Below are 12,735 nucleotides of genomic sequence, written 5' to 3' on the forward strand. Positions count from 1 at the left end.
CCATGGCATTTTTTGGAACGGTTTTCATTTAATGTGAATTAAGAAAAGTTAATCATTATTAGCATATTATTATGAAATAAGATCACAAGGTCAGAGGTTTTTTGATGAATTGTCTGGTCAATTTTCGAACCCCAGTGTTATTTCTGTCTTACTACAACTCGTATTAATACAAAACCGAAGAAGTCATGTTTTAGAGAACTCATTCTTTACCTTCGGTCATAATAGGATTCTCTTGTATCTGCTGTTTGTTCTCTGGCGTTTCTGGTTACACTTTCTGTTGATCCGTCACAAACGACTGTGACGTCATGTATTTGTGACATAGGCTCCCAAACTGTCGACATCAAAACCTTTTATCACGCCGTGTGTTTGACACTTTATTGAGATGTTTGAGGGACATCTGTGTGAACGAGAACTGCAACTAATGATTGTTTCCCTCATCGTTTGGTTCATACGTTTCTCACAATGTGGGCATATTGATTATACTCTCGTGTCAGACCCCAACAGAAATGGCACATTCTCATGTTTGAGAAACCACAAACCATCAAATATTGCCTTTTTTATTTTTTTTAAGGACTCCAGAAATTAGTGGATTATCAAAATAGTTGCCGATTAATTCTCTTTTGAGCAGAATGGATTAAAATGTAAAGAAATAAATTAAAAATACTGACTGACTGAGAAAAAACTACATATTTTTCTGGAATTTCCACATGTATTACTACTATGTAGTATTTCTATTCATTAATACACTGATGATGAATAGTCTAAAGTACTTCATAGAAACCACACTTTAAAGTGAGAAGGATGTATTTGTCTGTTGTTTCTTTGTTGGCGTTTTGTCAACAAGGTTGCTCTGTAATGAAGGTAATTAAAGTCTATCATAAATCAAGTTGCTTTGGCAATACACGCCGTTGTCACACCTTTTTGTTGTGTTTTTTTTTTGTCACCAGGTTTGCCGCAGTCCATCTGGAGTAACTGCCCCAGGTGCGACTACCTGTGAGCTCCTTTCGGTCCCACCCTGAGTCTCACAGTCTTTGTGGCCGTCGGTGATTCACTCGGGGAACGCCGGCCGCTCCCTGACACAGGTCGGCATTTCTCTCACGTTAAGTCGTAACACAGACGCCGGGTTTATGTTTTTATCTCTCTGACCTCTCCTGGAATTCTATCTTTTAGCAAACACTGTTTTTTATACATGTGTATGTATAACAACAACAACAACAACAAGTTATTCTCTAGTTTCATCAGAATCGCTACAAAAACCTTCATCTTTATCTGAGAGAAACTGAAAAGTAAAAAAATGTAAATGTAACAGACAGAATGTGAACTTTAAAAATATATATATTTTACTACCCTTATTCTCCAGGAATTCTGAGTGAAGTATTGTAGTTTTATTGCACATATGTTGTATTCCTGGCCCACAGCAGTCAGAATGAACCCATTGGCTGCATCATGAAAGTGATGAACGCTCCAATGCATCAATTATTAAACTCTAATTGCACAGATTGTGTGTGTGTGTGTGTGTGTGTGTGCTTGTGTGTGTGTGTGTGTGTGTGTGTGTGTGTGTGTGTGTGTGTGTGTGTGTGTGTGTGTGTGTGTGTGTGTGTGTGTGTGTGTGTGTGTGTGTGTGTGTGTGTGTGTGTGTGTGTGTGTGTGTGTGTGTGTGTGTGCATATGAGCCGCGGCCTTGAGGTAGTCAGGGTGTGTTTGCACGAGGGCGTGTGTGAGAGTGTGTGAGTGTGAGTGTGTTTTTGTTTGTTGACAGTTAAAGGGGGCGGGGCTCCGGGGGCGGAACCTGTTCTCCCGCCTCAGGTGAGCCGCCCGCCCGCAGCGGCTCTCCTCAGTCTCCAGCTGCGCGGCAGACGGCGTGGACTCGTAACCGTGTGCCGGAAGCTCCTCGACGCGACTTCAGCCCCCCAAAATACACCTTTAACCGGCCGCATGGACCCTGAGGTCAGTCTCCTTCTTTACGGTTCTCTGTTTTCCGGGTGGCGCCGCGTCCTTAAAGGGGCAGTGTCACTATTTCAGTTTCAGGTGTCGTCATCCGGGTAGTTTCAGTCCAGCGTTCATCTCGACTTGAGAAGTTGTTAAAGTTCATCTTTTTCTTTGTTGCAGTTGTTTTTAGTCAACTGTTAGTGCATCATGTTCAACCTGCATGTGTGTACATACATTTTGTTTTCTTTGTGTCGCACAGTTTTATTATTATTTGTTTTGCCCACTTGCCTTTTATCAAAACACTCGTAATTATTTTTTTCTATAAAACGGTGAAAAAAACGGTTTCATTTAAAAAGTAACGTCAGTTATATTTATTTGTTTATTCGGCACATTAATGTAACTTTACTGTAAATGAGTATTTTTTAACCCTGTAGTCTCTGGTCAGATGTTATAAATTCACCCCTAAAAAAACAACTGGATACAAGATAATAAACAATGTAATTCATCATTTATTCTTTATAAACATGCAGAAACAATAATAAAAGAAAAAGGGATATTAATATCAATTGACACCCTTTAACATGCACTTTAACTGGAGGCCTCCTCCAAACACATGCCACTTTAACATACACTTTTAACTTAAACACACATCACTTGAAGCACACACCTAAACACTTTAACATTATTTGTTGTCCGAGCACTTTATCTTTATCTTATCTTATCTGATACTTAAGTTCACTGTTGCTGTTGTGTTGATTGTTGTTTGTCATGTCTAAATGTTGCACCTTCCGCCAAAAATATTCCTCGTTTGTGTAAACATTCCTGGCAATAAAACTGATTCTGATTCTGATTCTATACTACATAAGTACCATTAAGAGAGTTGATGTGATTAGCCCCGCCCCCTTCTCAATGACGTCCCCTGCTGCTTAATTACAAATGTGCAGATCGCTCAAAGTATAGTTTATGACCTGAGGAGCGTGTTTCGATCCGTTGTTATCTCTAATGTGCATCAGCTGCTCCCGACTGGAGCTTTCCCCTCTTTACACCTGCAGCCAGGTGCACTTTGGCTCACCTGTGGAACATAATACGTAACTCTTTAAGTGGTTAATCAGCGGCCTCCTTTGCTCCGATGCCCGTAATAGGAGAATAAGTAGAGCACAGAACATTTTTACTGTCTAAAATATTTGTTTGCATACTGGCATTGTTGTATCGTGACATCATTTTGTGGTTCGCAGTTATTTTGTCTGATATATTTCTTTAAATTCTGCTAATAGGGACGAGCATAACGTCAACATTCTGCTGGGTAATTTTTATTTATTTTTCAAAATAATCCAGCGATATTTATTGTGGGATTATTTGAGTCCTTAATGTCTGATGACGTTAAATATATTTGGATTAAATTGACACTTTTATTATGACGGGGTTAAAACTGCCGTTCGCCGTTGTTTCAGAATAAAGCGTACATTTTAATTCATGCGCCTCGTCTCTTCCCATGACATGGATAGACATTCTGGTCTGTATTTTTTGGAGGTGTGCCAGTGCTTTTCTATATTAAAAGTTGGGTGTGGTCCTTTTTTTTAATTTTTACTTTGTATATTTATAAAAAAAGCTAACGCCCAACAACAGAGAACTTGTTCCCAGTGCTCTGGATAAACCTGTTACTGGTTCTCCTCGCATAACCCAAATACCTGAGAGATGCAACTGCGTAGTCGCCTGGCTGTCACTCCTCCGCCTGCATGTAGGCCGACTGGAGAAGAATGTCATGGTACACAATATTTATTTTAGTGTAAATGAACGCTTGATACATCGAGATAATATTTATAATGTAGACAAACAGTAAATGTGAATCAAAAAGCTTAAAAAGTGTAGACAAACATAATTAAATGACTTTCATGACTTTAAATGCAACTCAAAAAGCTTTAAAATGTAGACAAACAGTATTGAATTACTTTAATGACTCTACATGTAACTGAAAAAACTTTTAAAATGTAGACAAATAGTATTAAATTACTTTAAAGACTCTAAATGTAACTCAATAAGCTTAAAAATTTAGACCGCAGTAAAACGTTAATGAAAATAAAGGTTCAGATTTGAATGCATTTCTATCAATGGTCTGTCTTCTGCTGTCAACACATTGCTTTATGAGCGGCATTCCTTCCCCGCTGCTGGTTTGATTCATGCGACTCATAAATACACAACCCAGTGTTCCCCACACGCAGACTGTATTAATTGGCAGAGATTTGCCCCACCCAAAGGTTTTAATGCGCCTGTATTTCTCGTTCGCCACTTTAAACGAGCTGAAGGCGGCGAAAGTGAAAAAATGATCTTCTTATTAGGAAGTTCGAGCGAGAGCGCTGCGATTGGTTAAGAACGATCGGATCCTTTACTAGAAGTATTAATATCACATTATTGTAAAATACCCTGTGACAAATAAAAGTCGTGCATCTTAAGTAAGGAAGGACACTGACCTCGGAGCAGTCGGAGGAGGCGGAGCTTGTGGTTCAACAACAGTTCCTCAGCCAATCAGTGACTGGGGGAGAAAGGTGTGTTTTAACATTTAGATTTTTAACAGTGGCTCCCCACAAGAGCACGCCTTACACAAATTCCAGTCAAACAGGAGATACTCACTAGATTCTATTTGTTCAGTTCATATTTTATCAGTTTACGTACATTTATGTTTAGCAGATTGTAGAAGTACCGGATGGCAGCTCTCTGAAGATATTTAAATGTTGAATACTGATGCATTTTAAACTCCGTGCCCAATGTTTAGGGATTCTATGGTTTGGGTGATGAATTCTGATAAGCGCTCTTGTTTTTTAACGCAGGTCCACTTGGTTATTCTTCTTTTTCAGGCCCGACAACAACAAACATTTTGGTCAACTGTCAAAAGCACCTGAAGGTGTCAAAGTGCTGAAGGCGATGGAGCCGTTGGACGACATGGTGAAAGTCCTCACCAGGAACAACTTGAGCAAGAGCCTCGGGAACTTGGACGAGTGTTCCAAGAGTCCTGACACGGTATGTCCAGAGATGATCGGGTCCAATGGCATTGAACCCCAACATTAGTTATTATTTGGTTTTCCTGTAATTTAAAGGTATCATTAGCACCTTGTGTGGATGTTTTTGCACTGAACAACGGTCCAATTGACCCCAACTGCTCGATACTATCTGCCTTGATGTAGGAATTCTAATAAAATTCCAATCACCAAGTTGTGGTTATGTTTCTAGATGCTGAAGGATTCCTACAACAAACTCTACAATGCCAAAATCCGGAAGTTTATGAAGCGCAACACGCTCGGTTCCATGGAGAGCATCGTAAGCGACGAGGTCCGGGGCAGCATGAAGACCGACATGGGGTTGCCTCGCCTCGGAGTTGACTTTGGGCTTATGAAAACCAGGAAAAGGGCCACCGACGATGACGCCGATTCCCTATCTGATGACGCTGGAGAACTAAAATATGACGGAAATCTGAACCTTCCACCGATGGGTGGAGCTCAGGTACCAAGACTGACAGTCGATGCTAGAAGTCCAAAGTTCAACCCTTCAGACTTCCATGTATCCGGAACATTACCAGAGGGTCCAAACACTACAGCTGGTCTACAACTGCCAAACACTGGTAGTCCGTCAATTCCCTTGACGATGCCAAATTTAGAAAGACGTCAAATTGGACTGGAGAGCAACAGAACTTTGAGAGCCCCAGAAATGGGTTTGGACTCACAAGTTAGTACCCCTGACATGGGGATGCACCTTAATGGGGCAAATATCACAAGTCCATCCTTTGACAGCGGTGTTGAAGGAACAAACGAAATGCCAAAATTCAAAATGCCAAACTTGGGCCTCTCTGGACCTTCTTTCAGTGGTCCAGATGGTGAGTTCAACACGCCAAATGTCGGAACCCCAGATGGTCTCTTGGGTAAACACAAGTATTCCCAAAGAGTGAAAAACCCAGATCTTAACCTGGACAATCCTTCCAGTTATATCGAGTCACCGAACCTCAGGCTGTCTGGGAGATCTCCTGACTTGGACTTAGAAATGCCAGGTGTTGATATACATGGGCCAAACATTGGCATGCCTTCAGGAAAAGTCAAAATGCCACACGCGAAATCAAGCATGAAATTACCGGATTTAGATGTTGATAACCCATCTGATAAATTGACTATGCCCACATTTGGTTTATCAGGCCAGAGGGAAATTGATGTTAACACACCTGACTTGAGTCTCAAAACACCAAAGATCAAGGGTGGGATTCATGCACCCAATGTGAGTTCACCAAAAGCTGACCTAAAAGGACCAAATCTAGGCTTTGGCATTCCATCGGTTGACACTCAAGTTCCATCTGGAAAATACAAGGCTCCTAAGTTTAAAATGCCCAAATTTGATTCACAAGGCATTGAAGTTCCTGATTTTAACGGGGATTTTCAGGGACCAGATGGTGAGTTAAGGACTCCTGACTTTGATCTCTCAGCCCCCAAACTCAAAGGAGCTTTTGACTCTCCAGATTTGAATTTGCCGGAGATGGACTATAATAAACCCAAACTTGATCTTAGCAGCCCAGACGTGGACTTGGATATGCCCTCAGGTAAAGTCACGTTACCGACAATGAAGAAACCAAATATGGCCTTGAATGCTCCCGACATGCATATTGATGCTCCCTCAAGCAAATTTAAAATGCCAAAAATGAACCTTTCAGGCACATTGCCTCGAGGACCAAATTTAGACGGAAACTCACCAGATCTAAATCTTAAAGCTCCAAAGGTAAAGGGTGGATTTAATGCCCCTAACTTGAATTTACCAAACATGGACTTCAAAGCTCCAAAGTTTGACGTGAACACTCCAGATGTCAATCTTGGTTCACCCAAAACAAAATTAAAGATGCCAAAATTAAAGATGCCTGAATTTAGTCTTCCAAACCTAAAAGGACAAGATATCGATGGCAATTTGCAAGGTCCAAACTTCAATGTTGATGCACCGAATGTCAACCTTAATGGTCCTAAAGCTGGTTTGGGAATGCCGGATTTGGATATTTCTGGTCCATCAGGTAAATTCAAAAAGCCCAAATTTAATTTGCCTGATTTTGGGCTTTCTAGTCCAAAATTAGATGGCCCCAACCTGGACCTCAAATCACCTGATCTCAATTTCTCCAGCCCTAAACTCAGTGGTGGAATAAACGCTCCAGACATAAACATGCCCAAGGTTGACCTCAAAAGCCCAAAGCTGGACCTAAATACCCCAAAACTCAATTTGGAGATGCCATCAGGGAAACTAAAAATGCCAGAGCTTCAGTCTTCAGATTGGGATGTTAAAGCTCCTTCGGGCAAATTGAAAATGCCGAAATTAAAACCTTTAGGTGCATTACCAAGGGGACCTAAAATGGACATAGATATGGATCTGAAAGCTCCAAAGTTAAAGGGCGGAATCGATGGCCCTGACTTGGACCTACCAAATATGGACCTTAAAGCTCCCAAGTTCGATGTAAATGCTCCCGATGTTAACATTGGTTCACCCAAAGGAAAATTTAAAATGCCCAAATTAAAAATGCCCAAATTTACCCTTCCAGGCCGAAAAAAACCTACGTTTGACGGAAACTTTGATGGCCCAGATTTTGACGTAGATTCACCCAATGTCAACCTCAAAGGTCCTAACGCTGGTTTGGGAATGCCAGATTTTGATATTTCTGGTCCATCGGGTAAATTCAAGAAGCCCAATTTGAACCTGCCTGATTTTGGGCTTTCTGGTCCAAAGTTGGATGGCCCGAACCTGGATCTCAAAACACCAGATCTAGATATGTCTGGTCCCAATCTCGGTGGTGGTTTCAATGCTCCAGACATCAAAATGCCTAAGGTTAATCTTAAGAGCCCCAAACTGGACCTTAATGCCCCAAACATAGGTATGCCCTCAGGTAAACTACAAATGCCAGAGCTTCCTTCTCCAGACTGGGATGTCAAAGCTCCCTCAGGCAAATTGAAAATGCCTAAATTCAATCTTTCAGGTCCAAAGGGACCTAATATGGACATAAACGCAGATCTGAAAGCTCCAAAGTTAAAAGGTGGAATTGATGGCCCTGACTTTGACTTACCAAACATGGACCTTAAAGCTCCCAAGTTCGATGTAAACACTCCAGACGTTAACATTGGTTCACCTGATGCAAAGTTTAAAATGCCGAAATTGAAAATGCCGAAATTGAACTTCCCAACCCTAAAAGGTCCTGAAATTGATGGAAGCTTTGATGGCCCAGATGTTGACGTAAAAGCACCCAATGTCAACCTCAAAGGTCCTAACGCTGGTTTGGGAATGCCAGATGTTGATTTTTCAGGTCCATCTGGGAAATTCAAAAAGCCAAAGTTCAACCTACCTGATTTTGGGCTTTCTGGTCCAAAGTTGGATGGCCCGAACCTGGATCTCAAAACACCAGATATAGATATGTCTGGTCCCAATCTCAGTGGTGGTTTCAATGCTCCAGACATAAACATGCCGAAAGTTGATCTTAGGAGCCCCAAACTGGACCTTAATGCCTCAAAGCTCAACATGAACATGCCATCAGGTAAAATAAATATGCCAGAGCTTCCTTCTCCAGACTGGGATGTCAAAGCTCCCTCAGGAAAATTCAAAATGCCTAAATTTAATCTTTCAGGTCCAAAAGGACCTAATATGGACATAAACGCAGATCTGAAAGCTCCAAAGTTAAAAGGTGGAATTGACGGCCCTGACTTTGACTTACCAAATATGGACCTTAAAGCTCCCAAGTTCGATGTAAACGCTCCAGACATTAACATTGGTTCACCTGATGCAAAGTTTAAAATGCCTAAATTGAAAATGCCCAAATTGAACTTCCCAACCCTAAAAGGACCTGAAATTGACGGAAACTTTGATGGCCCAGATGTTGACGTAAATGCACCCAATGTCAATCTCAAAGGTCCTAACGCTGGTTTGGGAATGCCAGATTTAGATATTTCTGGTCCATCGGGTAAATTCAAAAAGCCAAAGTTCAACCTGCCTGATTTTGGGCTTTCTGGTCCAAAATTGGATGGCCCGAACCTGGATCTCAAAACACCAGATCTAGATATGTCTGGTCCCAATCTCGGTGGTGGTTTCAATGCTCCAGACATCAAAATGCCTCAGGTTAATCTTAAGAGCCCCAAACTGGACCTTAATGCCCCAAACATAGGTATGCCCTCAGGTAAACTTCAAATGCCAGAGCTTCCTTCTCCAGACTGGGATGTCAAAGCTCCCTCAGGCAAATTGAAAATGCCTAAATTCAATCTTTCAGGTCCAAAGGGACCTGATATGGACATAAACGCAAATCTGAAAGCTCCAAAGTTCAAAGGTGGAATTGATGGTCCTGACTTTGACTTACCAAATATGGACCTTAAAGCTCCCAAGTTCGATGTAAACGCTCCAGACGTTAACATTGGTTCACCCGATGCAAAGTTTAAAATGCCCAAATTGAAAATGCCCAAATTGAACTTCCCAACCCTAAAAGGTCCAGAAATTGACGGAAGCTTTGATGGCCCAGATGTTGACGTAAATGCACCCAATGTCAATCTCAAAGGTCCTAACGCTGGTTTGGGAATGCCAGATTTAGATATTTCAGGTCCATCGGGTAAATTCAAGAAACCAAAGTTTAACCTGCCTGATTTTGGGCTTTCTGGTCCAAAGTTAGATGGCCCGAACCTGGATCTCAAAACACCAGATCTAGATATGTCTGGTCCCAATCTCAGTGGTGGTTTCAATGCTCCAGACATAAACATGCCGAAAGTTGATCTTAAAAGCCCCAAACTGGACCTTAATGCCCCAAAGCTCAACATGAACATGCCATCAGGTAAAATAAATATGCCAGAGCTTCCTTCTCCAGACTGGGATGTCAAAGCTCCCTCAGGCAAATTGAAAATGCCTAAATTCAATCTTTCAGGTCCAAAAGGACCTAAGATGGACCTGAACGCAGATCTGAAAGCTCCAAAGTTAAAAGGTGACTTTGATTTACCAAACATGGACCTTAAAGCTCCCAAGTTCGATGTAAACGCTCCAGACGTTAACATTGGTTCACCCAAAGGAAAATTTAAAATGCCCAAATTCAAAGTCCCCAAATTGAGCTTCCCAACCCTAAAAGGACCTGAAGTTGACGGAAACTTTGATGGCCCAGATATTGACATAAATGCACCCAATGTCAACCTCAAAGGTCCTAACGCTGGTTTGGGAATGCCAGATTTAGATATTTCAGGTCCATCGGGTAAATTCAAGAAGCCAAAGTTCAACCTGCCTGATTTTGGGCTTTCTGGTCCAAAGTTAGATGGCCCGAACCTGGATCTCAAAACACCAGATCTAGATTTGTCTGGTCCCAATCTCAGCGGTGGTTTCGATGCTCCAGACATAAACATGCCTGGAAAATTCAAAAAGCCACATTTGAAAATGCCTGATGTGAAGTTTTCCAGTCCAAAGTTTAAAGCCAAATTACCAAAAGGACCAAATTTGAATTTAAAGTCCGGGATTAAAACTCCAGATTTGAATCTCAAAGCTTCAAAAATGAAAGGTGGAATCGATGTCCCCAAATTGGGATTGCCGAAAATGGACCTTAATGCTCCCAAGTTGGATATGGACACTCCAGATGTCAACATGGGTTTCCCTGATTTAAATTTTAAAAAGCCCAAGATCAAAATGCCAAAGGTCCCCGACGTTGACATAAATGGGCACCTCCAGGAGCCTGACTTAAATATCCCAAATGTAGACCTCAATGGTCCAAAAGGAAAACTTAAAATGCCAAGTGTAAATACACCAGACCTCAGTTTCTCTGGACCTAAAGCAAAACTACCAGATCTAAATATGCCAGATTTACATTTGCCGGATACCAGTTTCAAATCTCCCAAACTGGACCTCAGTGCACATCATCCCGATCTCAATCTAGATGGTAATCTAGGACGCCCTGATGTGAACTTTACTGCCCCTAATGTCAAAGGAGGACTAAGAGCTCCGGACTTTGGCATGAATGTTCCCTCCGGAAACATCCAGGTTCCACAACCTGATTATGACTTGGACAGATCATTCCAATTCCCTAACTTCAAGACGCCTCAGTTTGCAGGTCCAGATATGGACTTTGGTGCATCTATGAGACCAAGCACTCTGGATACTCCTCCTCCGAATGCAAAACTGAATATGAAATCGTCACAGTTGATCGGGGATTTCACGGGTCCAAATATATTGGCTTCAAAAATGCCGACAGTGGAAATGCGGAATCCGGGGCTGCAGCTCAGATCTCCCGATCTCAACATCGATGACCGTTCTCCTACTTTGACAGAACAATCTTATAGGAATCGCAGATTAGAAAGCCAGGGGGTGAACGTGAGAACGCCGGACCTGGACGTAGACACCAACGTCAGACATCCAGCGGCGCACCAAGCGAGGTCCAGCTACCCTCAGGCGGACGCCGGCTTCGGCCAACATGTCAACTTCAAACAAGCGGATCTCAACATCGACGATTTCACGGGAAAGGATCACGTGCTTCGATCGAGAGGTTCGCAACTCGAGTTCCAGGCGCCACGCGGCTACGGACAGGGGGTCAACCCGTCAGGTCGTACCATGGACATGAGGGACCCCCGACAAACCGATAGGATGCGTTCTGGTAGCCTTGATAAGATTGCAATGCAGGAAAGAGCAATGCAAGAAAGGGCAATGCAAGAACGGGCAATGCAGCAACGGGCAATGCAGGAAAGGGCAATGCAGCAGGGACCTAACGCACGTTTGCCACATTCATCTCAAGATCCAAGAATACGAGTCCCCGGCAACTCGGGCGAATACTACGTCACCGCTTTTTCCCAACAACAAAATCAAAGGACGCCAAACCAAAAGTACAACACGCTCGGGGGTCCCGAGTTTCGTCCACGGAACATGGACCTCGAAGTCCCGGCGAGAAGTTACCAAAAAGGGGGGCCAACTTCATTTTTGTCCAACCTCATGTAGGTTTGAACCGCTGATGTTTCCAGAAGCACAATCACATGTTTCTTTGAGTGCTTTTCACATGTGTGATTTAAGCTGTTGTTTGTTTACTTGTGCAATTTTATAATGTATGTTTGTTTGTATATAAAAAGAAATATCTTGTTGCTTCTTAATGATGAAGCCTACTTTATGAGACAGCATTCCTGCACTTGTTTTTAATATGTAAATTAATTAGTTTTCCACATTTTGTAATTTGTACTATGTGTTACTTGACAAGGTGTTATCTCTCTTTTATTATTAAGAGTATTATCTACATTTAACTTTGCCAACCAAAATGTCCAACTTTTCAGTTAACAGCTGATGTTGAAACTCGGAGGAAATTTGTTAAAAAAAAAAGATTTTACAAGATCAAAAGATTTACATATTATCATCTTAATGTTAAAATATCCAAAGTTGTGTATATGTTTGTATTATACGCTATGTCGATATTTTGAAACTCAATTTATTTTTGTATTTATTGGAGATATACAGTATAGTTGAGTTTATATAATTTCTATAACTATTTGTGCTTCAACAGAGTTATGCGTCAACATTTTTAAGCAATAATATAATGAAATAATTGAAGATGACTATATATTCTATAACTGGAAAACCTGACTAGCTGTTTGAGACGTAACTATTACGCTGTTAAAATGGGTTATGGGAATACCTTATGTTATTGTTTTGTACGAAATAATAAACACAAAAGAATTATGCACTTGTTTCCTGATTGAATTTTTTTTAACATACTCAAACTTCAAAAAGTAAAAGAAAATCATACAAAATAATCATCGAGATTATGTCATTGGAACAATCTTCATCACTTGTGTTGCAGATGGTGACG

General features: G+C 41.4%; 1 protein-coding gene across 1 annotated transcript; it reads left to right on the top strand.

Moving 5' to 3' along the window:
- The first annotated feature begins 1,755 nt into the window (after nucleotides 1-1,755).
- si:ch211-69b7.6 (neuroblast differentiation-associated protein AHNAK) lies at nucleotides 1,756-12,607 on the top strand. Its single transcript, XM_056408368.1, has 3 exons — nucleotides 1,756-1,946; nucleotides 4,781-4,943; nucleotides 5,154-12,607. The coding sequence occupies exons 2-3, from the start codon at nucleotides 4,848-4,850 to the stop codon at nucleotides 11,874-11,876; spliced, it is 6,819 nt and encodes a 2,272-aa protein (XP_056264343.1). The 5' UTR covers nucleotides 1,756-1,946; nucleotides 4,781-4,847; the 3' UTR covers nucleotides 11,877-12,607.
- The last annotated feature ends 128 nt before the right edge of the window (nucleotides 12,608-12,735 follow it).

Source organism: Pseudoliparis swirei, chromosome 24 (assembly GCF_029220125.1).
Source record: "Pseudoliparis swirei isolate HS2019 ecotype Mariana Trench chromosome 24, NWPU_hadal_v1, whole genome shotgun sequence".
Taxonomy (NCBI): Eukaryota; Metazoa; Chordata; class Actinopteri; order Perciformes; family Liparidae; genus Pseudoliparis; species Pseudoliparis swirei.

Bases quoted from the DNA above. Each gene is read 5' to 3' on its own strand.
- si:ch211-69b7.6 (XM_056408368.1), top strand. From the start codon at position 4,848: ATGGAGCCGTTGGACGACATGGTGAAAGTCCTCACCAGGAACAACTTG. The intron at 4,944-5,153 runs GTATGTCCAGAG...TTATGTTTCTAG, and splicing joins GTTCCAAGAGTCCTGACACG to ATGCTGAAGGATTCCTACAA.